Consider the following 15241-nt stretch of genomic DNA (forward strand, 5'->3'; position numbering starts at 1 on the left):
TCATGGCAAGCACGCCTGGGTTCAGACGTCTTCCTAACGCTCAAATGTCTACAAGCCCCGTGCCCCTGTGTCTGGTTGCTCAAACACCTTCTGAGCCTGCCTCGGGCCTGGTCACTCCTCGGTGAGTCCCGCTGGGTCGTGTTACTGCAGCTTCCCAGACAGTGAGCACTTACCGAGCACCAGCTGTAGACCCGACACGCTGCTGGGCTCGGGCCTCACGGATGGACACATCCATCTCTACCTGAGAGGGCCCAGGTGCTCGTGAGCAGTTGGTCGAGCGTCCACTGTAACGTTCTCCCACTTCCCAGATTCGTCCAGTTTCACAGAACTGCAGCCAGGGAAAAACACGTAGCTGTGAAACCTCCATTTGGTCTACGCCTTGATTCTTCTCGGGATGCTGTTGAGAACTGGCACTTCACTGTAACTGAACTCATGAAGAAAGTGCTGGCTGGGGCCCGGTGAGACCCCTGTACACATCTTCACGTCACCGCGTGTGGTGACACCCTGAGGACACAGGCCTGGCTTGTACAAGTGGAGGCTTTAAGGCCGCTGATCGTCTCTGAGCCTCGAGAGTGGGGTTGAATGTCGAGTCAGGAGCCTTCAAGTGAGAATCAGAGATCATCCTTGCTCTCACGTAACACCATCTACCTGTATTTTATTTTGAGACTCTCAAACTCTTCTTAATAAAATACAGGTAGATGTTTGAGAGTAACACCAGGACTTCCCTGGTGGCTCAGATGGTAAAGCATCTGCCTGCAATGCAGGAGACCTGGGTTCAATCCCTGGGTCAGGAAGAACTCCTGGAGAAGGACATGGCAACCCACTCCAGTATTCTTGCCTGGAGAATCCCATGGACAGAGGAGCCTGGTGGGCTACAGTCCATGGGGTCGCAAAGAGTCAGGCACGACTGAGCAACTTCGCTTTCTTTCTTTCTTTCTGAGAGTAACAAAGTTCCTACTGACTCTCAAATAAACACAAATCTGGAACAATCAAAATCCAAGAGTTTCTTATCTCCAAGAAGTACTAATAAGAAGCAAAGATATCTGTTTTCATCATTGAAATAAATATTAATGTGGAGGCAGGGAGGGAAAGTAGATTAAAAAGACAGGCTTTGAGAAAAGAGAAGAGATCTGCAGAGCAGGGCGTGGAGTGGGACTTCCGCCTGTCCCTAGCTGTGGGGTCAGGAACCAACACTTACCATGTGGAGGGTGCCTGGAGCTCAGAGGACCAGAGAGGGGCTGAGCCCGGGGACCAGAAGCCCGCAAGGGCTCTATAAAAACTTGAACAGTCTGTGTCCACTCAGACAGAGCGAGACCGCAGCGCTGGGAGTAAAGCACACAGTGCCCCGGCCTGCCCCGCTCCTGTCCCTCCTCAGTGGGGCAGCGCCTGCCACGCCTGCTCATTCCACAGCACCTGGAGCTCCCGTTTCTCAGCCAGGCTCCGGGGCCGCAGCTCTGGTGTGCTCAGTCCCTGTGGGTCTGTGTTAGAGCACGGCGCTCCTGTGTTTGTCTCTGGGCAGGGTTCCTGCAGCCCCTGCTCCAGCTCCTCTGCTGGGTCCCTCTCCGGGCACTAGCACCCCCTCCCCATGGACCCTGAGCGTGGAGCCCACCTGCCTTCGCTGCCTGCATCTTCCTGCAAAACTTGCCCCCTCCTCTCGACACCTAAGTTCCCTCTCTTTCGACTTCATGCTCCTAATTTTCTTTTTGAAAATGACTGTAAATGGGAGGATCTCTTAGCGGTCATCCAGTAGACTTGAAGCTTTTATGATGGGAACATGGCCCAGAGCAAAGATGCCTGGGGTCGAGCGTCTGCCCGGGAGGGCTTCCTGCTGGTCACATCTCCGTGTCTTTTCCAAGGACATCCTCATCCACGTCCTTCATCTTCTTTTCACAATAACGATGATGGAATAAGCCTTAGTGTTACCACCATCTTCATTTCACAATGAAGAAGCCAGGATCATTTGGCTAAGAGGACAACTGTCCTGGGACACACAGCCAGCTACCTGTCTCCAAAGTCAATACCCTTCCTTTGCCCACTCTGCCCTGCAGTGCCGACCACCCCCACCCACACCGGCATTTATCAGCAGAGTGTCGTCCACTTTCTCTCTGTTTGTTGGGTTTACAACATAAATCTAGTCATAAAAATTGAAAAAAAAAAAAAAAAAGAATTCATCACAATTGTTTGCCCTTGGTTTTTAAATCCCCGCAGCTGTCCCGTAAATACAATGAAAAGCCATCAAGAGACCCCAAATGATGCTGGTGCCATGACGCCTGTTCTCAATGCTGTGCGGTCTCCCTCACTGTTTCACTCAGCGTCTGTGACGTATTAAGACAGATCCCCTCTGCAAGACCCACAGTCTACTGTTTTCACCTATGTTGCCGGCTAGTTTTCCAAATCAGAAAAGGGGGGATCTAGTAGAAGCCCATCCCACTGGCTCTGTGCTGGCCAGCGCGTCCTGGTGATCCATCGGCCCTGGCCGGCAGCTCCCGGCGGGGCCGTGCACACGTGGAGACACAGATGCCCTCCTCGCCCTGCAGTTTACTTCGTCCTTCTCAGGCGCAGCGTGAGTCTCGGTGCTTTAGCCATTCGCACGGCTACCGCAAAGGTCAGCAGAGAAAGTGCGATCACTCCCACTGCGCAGATAAGCACGTGACCCCCCGCTGCTGTGCTGGTGGCTCTGATGGTGTGCTGAAGGTCCTGAGTAGCGTCTGGCCGTCGCAGAATCCACTTTTCATGGGTTCACGGCATCCATGCTAATTGCCAGTTAATGATCAAGGCCTGGAGGGCTGTCGTAGTGTGGGGGTCATTTTGTCAGACTGTCCGCTGGGTTATCTGTATGCAGCGAGGAGAATGCAGAGTTGGGAATGTCGTGGTCGCAGGAAAGGGAGCCCCAGTCCCTTCCGGCCCGTTGGTCTGCGGGCCAGTCTCAGCATGACCCCCGGCAGACCCCCTGACGTCACGGCTCTTGGTTTGCTCCCCTGGGTCTCTGTGCTCGGACTCCACACTGCTGTCTTCCTTTCCCATCTTCTCAGAGGCTCTCTTGGGTGAGAGTCTTCAGATCCCCACACAGGAGTCAGAAGCCCATCCCACGCTCTCAGACGCTCATGCTGTCCTCGCAAGGCCTGCCAGGCCTGTGTCCCGCACGACAGGACGGTGCCCACGGGCCGAGCTGGGTGGTGAGCCCCTGTGCTGTGTGTTGCCTCTGGACCTTACTCTCCGCGAGGACGGACCCTCCTCCGAACCCTCGCAGAGTCCAGGAAAACGCGTGACAGAGGACTGTCCCCCAGCAGTCACTGGGCAAGTCCAGTTCAAGACGGACCTGACTGTCTCCTGCCCTAGAAATACGAGGCTTTATCCCTGAAGAGTGGGACACGGAGGCAAAGACTGCTAAAACACTGAAGTAGAGTGCTTTTTAAACATGCATGGGTGGGTGCGTGTTAGTTCCAGCAAATGGATGAGAAATGAGTGAGTGAGTGAGTGAGAGAGAGAATGAGTGAGTGAGGGGTGGCTGTCTCTGGGCAGAGAACACCCCGCAGCAGCCGTGTTTCCCTGGAGCGTCTCAGCTGCAGGCTCGGCTGGAAAATGCTTGTCCGGCTTTGAGTCACGGGTTCGCTTCTCTATTCCACTAGAAAGTAGGGAGCACTTTCTTGAGATCTGACAGCTCAGGGTCTAAAGTGAAGCTGCCCTTTAAAGCAGGGTGTGTGTTTCTCGTCCTCCCCACCTCCTTCCTTGGTGGTTCAAGGTCACGTCCTCTCTCGAGCCCCCCAGATCCACCTGCACCCCGGACGCACCACGGGTTCCGACCTGTCTCCCCTCCCTGGTGTGTGGGCCTCGTCCTGGCATCGAGCAAGCACACGTCCTTGGAAGCGATGTTCGCTTTCCGGTGGCTCATTATTTAGAAAGTTCTTGCTTTGGGGAATCTTCCAGCTGCATGATTATGTAATTCAGAGATGTTTTTTCTTAATTTAACCCATGCCCTGTGTTATCTTGTAAAAACGCCATCTTCCATCAACATATCAACATTGCAGGGGAAAAATTTGTCCGTATTAAGAGTTTAATCCGTTTCTTAAACGGTTTCACTTTGTTCCCACTTTCCCTCTGGTTTAAACCCTGCATTTATTAAGCAGAATGTGGACCATGGCTGTGACCCGTGCACACTGGACACGCTTTCGCTAGCGCTGCGGCCAGTCGATCTGCGGGCAGATGTGCACGTGCAGCCCCTTAGCCCGCACCCCCCCCCCCGCCCCCACGTGCCGACTGCACTGCATCCTGAACGGAAGAGAGACGGGCTCGGGCCCCGAGGGCGTTGCTGTCATGGCGCTGCTCAGGGGTAACAGAGTCCCTCTAAGCTGGACAAAGGGCCTTTTATCAGAACCAGTGTGAAGGCCCTCAGCCATGTTCGTTAGTGAACACTAAATTCTTTAGAAGAGGAATATTGGTATATTTTATTTTCCTCCCTGGGCTTTGTTTAGTAAAGAATCCAGCTCCTTGAAAAGCTCACTTTCCTCTGTGCACTGACTCCCCTGGAATTTAATTGCTGGTAAAAGTGGGGAGGGGGAGAAATGTGGAGAAAGTATGAGTTCTCTCATTTCTGAGAAAGAACGGGTCCATTGTTTGTTCCACACCATTAAATTACCAAGCATTACAGTCAAATCCCAAACGCCTGAATGCTCGACTTTTTCAAAACTGAGAAGAGAGAGGCTGTCGCCCTCCATTTAGAGAGAATGGTAATTATGGTGTCTTCCCTAAGTCATCTGCATTTCCTTGTCTTAGGGTTTCAGGAAATACAAATAGAGCACCTCTTATACGTAAAAATTAGCAGGATTTACGTTATTGCCTGTTTTCATCTGAAATTGAACGGCGCTCCTTCTGGGCGGGCTCCCATGTGGGCCGGGCCTGGGAGGGTCCTGGGATGTTTCAGTCAGCTCTGCTCCTCTGTGGCCCCTCTCCCTGTCTCTCTTGCTCTTGCACAAAACTGCTCTGGTCCCAGCCAGCTGTGAGTCATAGGAACAAGTCTGTGAAAACTAGATGCTTGTGAGGAGCAGAATGAGGCAGCTTTGAAAGACAAGCAGCATTTCATGCAGACAGGATCCCTCGTGTGGAGATCCTGTCTCCTGGGAGCTGCTGCCGCCAGGGCTGGAACGTTGGCTGACACGAATCAGTCTCAGGGAGAGCGAAAAGAAAAAGAGGTTGAAATTCTGCAGTGACAGAATTCAGTCAATGTGCTTCTGTGCTTTTTCTGGTTCAGTAGCTCAGCTGTGTCCGACTCTCTTTGACCCCATGGACTGCAGCACACCAGGTCCCCTTGTCCCTCACCATCTCTGAGTTTGCCCAAGTTCACGTCCATTGGCTTGGTGATGCCATCCAACCATCTCATCTTCTGTTGCCCCCTTCTCCTCCTGCCCTCAATCTTTCCCAGCATCAGGGTCTTTTCCAGTGAGTCGGCTCTTCACATTAGGTGGCCAAAGTATTGGAGTTTCAACTTCAGCATCAGTCCTTCCAATGAGTATTCAAGACTGATTTCCTTTAGGATGGACAGGTCGGATCTCCTTGCAGTCCAAGGGACTCTCAAGAGTCTTCTCCAACATCATAGTTTGAAAGCATCAATTCTTTAGCACTGAGCCTTCTATATGGTCCAACTCTCACATCCATACAGGACTACTAGAAAAACCATAGCTTTGACTAGATGGACCTTCATCACTAAAGTGATGTCTCTGCTTTTTAATATGCTGTCTAGGTTGGTCATAGCTTTCTTCCAAGGAGCAAGCATCTTTTAATTTCATGGCTGCAGTCACTGTCCACAATAATTTTGGAGCCCAAGAAAATAAAGTCTGTCATGGTTTCCATTGTATCCCCACCTATTTGCCATGAAGTGAGAGGACTGGATGCCATGATCTTCATTTTCTGAATCTTGAGTTTTAAGCCATCTTTTTCACTCTCCTCTTTTACTTTCATCAAGAGTTCCTCTTCACTTTCTGCCATAAGGGTTGGGGTGGTGTCATCTGCATATCTGATGTTATTGATACTTCTCCTGGCAATCTTGATTCCAGCTTGTGCTTCTTCCAGCCCAGCGTTTCTCATGATGTACTCTGCATATAAGTTAAGTAAGCAGGGTGACAATATACAGCCTTGATATACTCCTTTTGTGATTTAGGACCAGTCTGTTGTTCCATGTCTGGTTCTAACTGTTGCTTCTTGACCAGCATAAAGATTACTCAGGAGGCAGGTAAGGTAGTCTGCAATTCCCATCTCTTTAAGAATTTTCCACAGTTTGTTTTGATCCACACAGAAAGCTTCTGTACTTGCTGTATTTAAGAATAATTTTTTTTTTGCAAAATCTTGGAAAGGCAATGATCTCTTTTCCCTTGCCTGTTGGTTAAAATAAGCACAGATCATTTCAGCAAGTGAACTTACTCACAGGAAGAATTAGAGTGTGGAAAGTCTGCCCACTGCGTCCCAGAGCCCCGCTGGATGAAGACATGATGCTCAGGTGCTGAGCACGGCCTGGTGTCTGGAGCCTTCATCCAGAAACCTAGGAAATGGCCCTTAGTCAGCTCCCAGAGGTTCAGGTAGAGAAGTGGTCACCCACAGGCTCCTGGCCACGATGCCCTCACTGCCCGTCTTCCCCAGGACCCCGTCTGGACCCCAGGAGGGATGTGCTTCCCTGGGCAGCTGGCCCCCAGACCCAGGGCCCTTCCCTCCCCATGGCTTCACCTCAGCTTCGGCGTTATTGGTCTTCACATGTCACCAAGCAGGACACTCGGAGATGAAAGGGGCGAGTTTGGGTGTCTATCTTCTCAAGGAATGAGGCGCCCGGAGTTTGAGACTTTTCTTTCTTTTTCTTCCTGACGAGAGAACAGGTCGATGAGGTCCCTGAGCTTCTGCTGAACTCCATTGCCTCTCTTCCTCCGGCTCCTACTTGAACAGGGGAGGGGGCGCTGTGAGCGGAGCCAAGTATTATGGGGGCAAACACGCTGGATAAACCGTTCAAATGGCCACGGTGCCCAGGGCTCTGCACACGCCGTGGAGTGTTGAGCAGTGGCCACACCTCAGCGCTGACCTTCTTTCCTTTGATGACTCAGTGCTGCTCCGTTAATCAGAGCAAAGGCCTGTGTGGAGCAGGCGATGCTCCAGGGGCCACGTCCTCTAACACGAAGCAGCGTTGGAGTCAGCCTGGTGTTGGTCGTTGTGTCTGGGGTGAGCAGGACTGGACAGGACTGGGGTTGGGAAGCTGAGGTGGCAGAGGACACCATCCACGGGTGGCGGCGGGTGTGGGGGCAGGTGTGGGGGCTGGTGGCCAGATCTGAGCCCCGCTGGGAGACCCCTGAGCTCTGAAGCTGTGTGTCCAGGTCATCAGAGGAGCCAAGGCAAGGATAGGGATCCAGGAGGGGCCCCCAGGGCAGGGGCTGTGTGCCTGTAGTGCCCCTGAAGCCCCTCAGACCCCATGGAAAGAACTCCCTCTGGAGCCAGGGCACTTACTCAGAAACTGACCTTCCACACGAAGGGGTACCTGGGGTGTGGATGAGATTGTGAGGTGCTGTCCAGCAGGGAGGGCCTGCCCCCCAATTCCAGAAAGACAGGGGGCTCCGGACACACGTGACTTCCAAGCTTACGGCAAAATGTAGTGAATGGAGGGGTCACCCAGGCACTGAATTCACAGACTCAAAGCACAGCATTGCTATGCAGCCTCTTAGAGTAAACAGAGCGCGTGTGTCCCAGGGCAGACCTGGGCGGTGTCCCAGGCCAGTGGTGCAGCCTTCAGAGGTTCACACACCCGATGCTGAGCAGAGCGGGAACGACCAGCTATCCGGATGACTGAGACCCCGGAGGTCAGAGGCTTCCGGGCTTCCCACCGTGTTTCTGGGGCACTCCCTCAACGCTAAGTGGCCTAGGCAGCCTCCTGCATTCCCCAGAACACTCCTTAAGATGTCTGGATTCTTTTTTCTTTTCTCCTCCAAGTTTTTGAGAGTTGACCAAGACAAGGACAAAGATTGCAGCTTGGACTGCGGGGGCTCCGCCCAGAAGCCGCTGTGCGCCTCCGACGGGAGGACCTTCCTGTCCCGCTGCGAGTTCCAGCGCGCCAAGTGCAAAGACCCCCAGCTAGAAATTGCTTATCGAGGCAACTGCAAAGGTAAGTTTCCTTCCATCACTGTTCAAGAGCCAAGCCCTGAGACGTACGTTCACGTGCTTTATCTTCGTCTGGTCAAGTTTTCCTGTGTAAAAAGTCAAGAGTTTCTGCTCGTGAATCTTTGTCAGGGCGCGTAGCGGTAAGGGTCGTTTTTGAATCATCATATTCTTGTTGAATGTTCTTCTTTCTTAGAATGTTTTATGACGTCACACATTGCAACACAAATTCATCCATGTTTCACAGAATGTTTCCAGAGTCTCCTGAAATTATTCTTCCTTGCTCCCGTTTTTAAAGTGGTTCTTCCAAGCCCTTCTCATTTCACCTTCCATAGCGTGTGGGGCATGCATAATAGCGCCTGTGCTGATTTCAGGGATTTTTTTCCTCTTCTTTTTTGGCACGGATTTTACACTTGTAATTTTCAGTTTTCCTGATTTAAGAAGCAGATTTAGAGCTAACAAGCACACTTAGAGCAAAACATTGAAAGGTTTCCCATGTTAATGAAAGGTTTGACTCAGCAAAACACGTTTCAAACACAAATAGAGTCATTTTAAGAAAGAGATTTAACTTTTTTTTTTCTTATTATCTAGGACAAAAGACCACACAGGCTAAAACCCCCTTGAGACCACGTCCTGCGGTGTCTAGCTGTTAGCCCAACAACCGCTCAAATGAAGGGAAGCTGGTGCCTTGGGCCTGCACTTGGCCAGCCTCTGCTTTCCTCCCACAGTGCCACCCAGCCTAGCGGGCAGGTCCGAGGCACTTCTCCCTGTGACGGAGACGGAGCTGCCTGTTCCCTGGACCTGGGTGCTGCTCCTGTTGGCACCTCATGGGACCCTCTGCCCACGGGCGTCGGGCAGCCCAGCACCCACCTTCCTCCTGGCATTCGATTAGTGTGCCCTAAACACGTCACTCTGCGAGAAACTTGGATGTAACTTTATGCCTTGATGGCCATTACACACCTCAGGTATCTGCGCTGAGAAATGAGAAGTGACCCAAGAATAGTCTCAAGTATCAAGGGATCTTCCCTGCAGAGAAGTTTCTAGAAACAGTGGCCTGTGCTGGCTTAACTCATGAGGACAGGTGCTGTGGTGTGAGGTTTGAGTTTTATGTTCCTCTTTGGTGCCCTGTTCTTTTAGACAGCCCCATCAGATATCCTCTTGGTGATACCTCCCATCAGACACTCAGTTGGAGGACTGTGAGGAAGCTGCCACATTAAACCTCTGTGTTGGCCATGGTCTCTGTGGGTGTCTGAGACGGATTAATTACACTGAGGCCAGAGGCCCATCCATCCGTCAGTCTGTCTGAGTCCATCTGCCAGGGTGGACTCTCCCAAACCTCACACTTGGAACTCTGCAGAGTCTGCCTTGCCTCACTTTCGGACAGGAGGTTAAGTTGGCATTAAGCACAGACGGCCTTTTGGGAACGCCATCTGCAGCTCACTTGTGTTTGGATCCAGCCTAATTCTTCTGGAGTTCTCCCTTGGTTGGAATTCTCACATCTCACTGAAGAAATTTCATGCCATAAATTTATGACAAAAAATGAGATAAGGGAGAAGAAGTGTAAAAACTACTGCTGTGACTGCAGCCATGAAGTTAAAAGACACTTGCTCCTTGGAAGGAAAGCTGTGACAAACGTAGACGGCGCATTAGAGCAAAGACACCACGTGGTCGACAAAGGCTCGTGTAGTCAAAGTTACGGTTTTTCCAGTGGTCACGTACGGATGTGAGATTTGGGCCATAAAGAAGTCCAAATCTTCTTTAACGATTTGGCTGAGTGCTGAAGAACTGGTGCTTTCAAACTGTGGTGCTGGAGAAGACTCTTGAGAGTCCCTTGGAAAGCAAGGAGATCAAACCAATTAATCCTAAAGGAAATCAACCCTGAATGTTCATTGGAAAGACTGTTACTGAAGCCCCAGTACTTTGGCCACCTGATGAGAAGAGCTGACTTGCTGGAAAAGACCCTGATGTTGGGAAAGATTGACGGCAATAGGAGAAGGGGGCAGCAGAGGATGAGATGATTAGATAACATCACTGACTCAGTGGACATGGATCTGGGAGACAGTGAAGGACAGGAAAGCCTGGCATGCTGCAGTCCATGGGGTCACAAAGAATTGGACATGACCTAGTGACTGAACAACAGCAATGAAGGTAAAAACAGAACTTATCTCTTAAAACCAAGTTTAATTCAAATCAAAAGGATTAAAATAAAGAGAATGTGAAGACACCTGTGAATTTCAAGATCAAGTTTATTTGGCGCTTCAGCTACTGGGGGTGGCAAATATATGAAGTTACTTTAAAGAGGTGCTGTCAGTCGTACAGCACAGTTTGAAATACGCGGGCATTAGGGACCCCGACATTGTAGATCTGGGGGGCAGGCTTGGGGCTCTGAGGTGTCTGCTCTCAGCCCCCGTCTCTGAGTCTGGTGATCTGAGTCTGGTCCGCAGGGGGCCACAGAAAAGGGGTTTCCCATCTGCAGCAGACTTTTCCTGCATAAGCAGCCTCTCCCTGGATCTGGGCTCAGAGCGGAAGCGGGACCTCCCCAGACGGGATGGGCCCCTCATACCAGCTGGCTTGCTTCTCAGGCCACTTCCCCGTCCTGTCGCCCAAAGTCTGGCATCTAACACCCCCAGCCCACCCCAGGCCACATGGTGGGGGTTCAGTATGAACAGGAGGGGCCTGGTGCTGGTGGGCGGACAGGCATCCTGGCGGCAGTGGGCAGCTGCTGCTGCCCCGCTCTGTCCAAGAGCGCTGGCTAGACTCCATACCAGCCCAGCTCGGGCGTGTTCCGCTCTGATGGTGAGAGGTGGAGAAGCAGGCCGAAAGACCCTTCCACCGCAGGGAATGTGAAGACTCATCCGCGTTTGCCCTAAATTGTTCCTGGTGTTGAAATTGGCTGGTGACTCAAGTATCAAGTTGGTGACTGTGAAGCTGCGTGTTTTGAGGACATTTCCATGTATTTGATGGGTGACAGCTTCATGGGCCAGTCTCTTATGGATGTTCTAATTTGGAAACGATTGAAATATTTCAGTATTTGGTTAAAGTTGGATGAAAATGTTTTCCGCATTTCATATTATGCTCTGCTGACCTTGAACAGAAGTGCAGTGGTTTACACCGATGGGTTTTTCTCATATTTTCTTTGAAATTTGTGGAGTCTGTATTTTTAGAACCCAGCAAACTCATTAATGTTTTTCTTTTGATCTAAGACCATTGGGACTGTCTTTCTTTTCAAGCAAATCTCTGGCATTAAATTAAAAAAACAGAAGAAAGAAGAAAAAGAAAAGTCAGATGCCAGGCGATCTTGGAGGTATTCTGAGGTTTCTGACACATGGTCATACAGGGTTCTGACAAAAGCAGCTTCCTGGAGATTCTAAGACCCGGGTCTTTTGAGTGATGGATATGTAGGAGGAACATTGTCGCCAAGTGATGCCTGATATTTGTCATCCTCCTCCACTGCCCGAATCTCACAAGTGCTGTCCTGATGGTCATCGCAGAGTGACCGGTGCCCATGTTGGGGTCTCCGTGGGCGTGAGTGTCATCAGCACGTGAGCACGGAGGGCCTGCAATGCTGTGCAGATGGACGCCACGCCATCATGGTTGTGATGACTTCTGGACCCCTCACTCTCTCCCTGTGAAAAACCTGAGTGATACACATCTGGGCGTTCACTCCGGCCAAATAGTGACCGTTGGTCTAGAAGCCTTGGGGTTGCTTACAGGCCCTTTGTCCGAGTCGGGCTGCTGTGGCGAATGTCTCCTCAGCATGCTCAGGGCAGGCTGGGCCCTGGGTCCATGGGACCATCTGCATTCACCCACATGACCCGGGCCACTTGCGGGGGACGTCCTGATGACCTGGGTGGGACATGGACTCTGCTGGTCCTGCAGGGAGAGCTCAGGCCCCAGCTCTGTTGCTGGACATTCTGTGAAAGGCATGACCCACACACACGGAGAGTACCGAGGTTTTCCAGTGGATTTCTGCAAGGCCTGAGAGTGCCGGTCAGCCCCTCTCGGTACAGTGGTGCCCTCTCTGAAGTGCTCTGTGTGCTTTTACTGTAACTTTATTAAAATGCACGATGTAAACCCTGAGAGCGGTGCAGGCGTGCAGCCCAACAGGACTGGTATGGCCCCACCGGCCTCTCTCCCCTCCCCAGTCTGGGGCAGGAGGTGCTGTGGGTCTCCACATGGTTAGAGATAGGGCTGGGGTGGTAAGCTCCTGGCCTCTGCACACCCCGAGCTCCCAGAGGTCAGGGAACCATGCAACCAGGACGAGATGCCAGGCTGGCGGGCTGCACCTGACTTCTCATCTCTGAAACAGGGGGTTGGGTCAGGCGAACACGAGGAAGTCTATCTCTCTGAAGGTTTTTCTGATCACGGACGTGTGGTGGTCAGCAACTCTTGCTTATATTTGGAGAGCCGAGAAATGGACTGGAAGCTGCATCACTGACCGCTTGCCTAGGCTTCAGATGACCTGCCCCGGAAGAAGGCAGGGCCTCTGAATTTCCCTCTACCTTCCAGGGAGGCTTTGTTATCTGGCGACAGTGCCCAGGACCAGGGCACAGTTTGGTTGCTCGAAGTCAGTGTTCAAGCTGGTTTTAGAAAAGGCAGAGGAACCAGAGACCAAATTGCCAACATCTGCTGGATCATCGAAAAAGCAAGAAAGTTCCAGAAAAACATCTATTTCTGCTTCATTGACTATGTAAATGCCTTTGACTGTGTGGATCACAATAAACTGTGGAAAATTCTGAAAGAGATGGGAATACCAGACCACCTGACCTGCCTCTGAGAAATCTGTATGCAGGTCAGGAAGCAACAGTTAGAACCGGGCATGAAACAACAGACTGGTTCCAAATAGGAAAAGGAGTATGTCAAGGCTGTATATTGTCACCCTGCTTATTTAACTTCTATGCAGAGTACATCATGAGAAATGCTGGGCTGGAGAAAGCACAAGCTGGAATCAAGATTTCCAGGAGAAATATCAATAATATCAGATATGCAGATGACACCACCCTTATGGCAGAAAGCGAAGAAGAACTAAAGAGCCTCTTGATGAAAGTGAGACTGAAAAAGTTAGCTTAAAGCTCAACATTCAGAAAACTAAGATCATGGCATCCGGTCCCATCGCATCATGGCAAATAGATGGGGAAACAATGGAAACAGTGGCTGATTTTATTTTTCTAGGCTCCCAAATCACTGCAGATGGTGACTGCAGCCATAAAATAAAAAGACACTTACTCCTTGGAAGGAAAGTTATGAACAACCCAGACAGCATATTAAAAAGAGACATTACTTTGTCAACAAAGGTCCGTCTAGTCAAAGCTATGGTTTCTCCAGTAGTCATGTATGGAGGTGAGAGTTGGACTATAAAGAAAGCTGAACACTGAAGAATTGATGCTTTTGAACTGTGTTGTTGGAGAAGACTCTTGAGAGTCCTTGGACTGCAAGGAGATCCAACCAGTCCATCCTAAAGGAGATCAGTCCTGAATATTCATTGGAAGGACTGATGCTGAAGCTGAAACTCCAATGCTTTGGCCACCTGATGTGAGGAGCTGACTCATTGGAAAAGACCCTGATGCTGGGAAAGACTGAGGGCAGGAGAAGGGGACCACAGAGGATGGGATGGCTGGACGACAGAGGATGGGATGGCTGGATGGCATCACTGACTCATTGGACGTGGGTTTGGGTAAACTCCAGGAGCTGGTGATGGACAGGGAGGCCTGGCGTGCTGCAGTCCCTGGGGTCGCAAAGAGTCGGACACGACTGAGTGACTGAACTGAGCTGAACTGAGGTGAAGTCGGTGTTGACCTGCCAGCATTTTCTTCAGCAAAAAGAGCCTTTCCACGGAGGAGTCTGCAGGTGTGTGATGTGTGTGCCTGTGTGCATAGGTTCACATACATGTGTATATGTGGGCAGGCACCTCCGTGTGAGGAGGTTGTGTGTGTCCTGCAAGAACATATGTACACGTGTGTTTGTGTGCATATGCGTGTGTGTCTCTCTGCCAGGCCCTTTTGGCCAGGCTTGTGCGCTTGCTTCCTGCCTCGTGTCCTCAGACTCTGCACCCACATGCAGGCTCTGAGAGGCCTTTCACGCGTGTGGTTCAGGCCGGTTTAGTCATGCTGGCACTTGTCCCTTGCAGAAACCCTCCCCAGGCCTGTTGGCCTTAACCCTCCATGGTGTTCTCCCAGGTCTGATGTTAGACGCACCCTCTTGATGAAAGCAGACACAAGAGGTGGGGCCGTTGCTCTCATGTTCAAACCAGGATCAGAAATACCACAGGACTTTGTGAAATATTGTAAAAACAAACAAAACAAAACACTTCTCTGCTTCAGCAACACCTGTATCCTCCAACAGTTCACCGGGGGAGCTGGGCGAGCGCGGAGCGGCCTCAGCTGTCCCCTTCCCGCAAAGGTCGAGGCCAAAGTTCACACAAAAGGATCCCGAGACCACTTGCCCGGGGAGCTGTGTGATGCACGGATGGTCTTCACAGAGCCGGCTCTGACCGGTTGCTTCCTGGATAAACATGTCAGAAACGTCTGAACACTTTCGTATGTTTGTGCTGTGGCTTGCACTTTATCTTTTGCCTCTAGGACTTGGCCACCCCAGTTGTGCACCCTGGGTTTTCCTGTCTAATTTGTTTCTGTCTTTGTGCGTTTACAATGATAATACCTATTTAAAATAGACACTCGGCCCCTTTCTCCTCGGCTCTGAGCTGCTCCCTCTGGTCGAGGGATGGCGTGGGCTCTTGCTGCGGTGCTGCCCGCTGGCCGGCTGCAGGCGGGCAGACGAGGAGCCTCCTCGGCGCCCTGCTGGTCCTGTGTCACAGCCCGGCGCTCCGCATCATTTACGCCAAAGAACACCGCAGCACAGAGTTCTTCGTTTTTCTGAGTCTGGCCTTCAGAATGACGGGTTGGTAAAGTATCACAACTTCTGAAATACAAGATCTGCTTCATTGGACGCCAGTAGAGTAAGAAGCCAGCCACCCTCGGGCTAGTGTTCTGCGGCTGCTACCAATGGAGAGCTGGCTTCTTCATCGGCCTTGCTCGTTCTGCCCCAGCCTGGTCCGTGCAGAGGCCCCGTGCTGGCCACGGGGACCCAGTGGAGAGAACTCTGTGTCCCCAGAACGTCG

General features: G+C 51.4%; 1 protein-coding gene across 2 annotated transcripts in view; it reads left to right on the top strand.

The window, feature by feature from the left end:
• Window positions 1–15241, top strand: part of SMOC2 (SPARC related modular calcium binding 2) — a 157695-nt gene that overhangs the window by 40720 nt on the left and 101734 nt on the right. For both annotated transcript variants that reach the window (XM_070796551.1, XM_070796552.1), the window contains exon 2: window positions 7960–8131. In XM_070796551.1, coding sequence (XP_070652652.1) covers window positions 7960–8131 — 172 coding nt within the window. The remainder of the gene's footprint in view (window positions 1–7959; window positions 8132–15241) is intronic.

This window comes from Bos indicus, chromosome 9 (genome assembly GCF_029378745.1).
Source record: "Bos indicus isolate NIAB-ARS_2022 breed Sahiwal x Tharparkar chromosome 9, NIAB-ARS_B.indTharparkar_mat_pri_1.0, whole genome shotgun sequence".
Classification (NCBI taxonomy): domain Eukaryota; kingdom Metazoa; phylum Chordata; class Mammalia; order Artiodactyla; family Bovidae; genus Bos; species Bos indicus.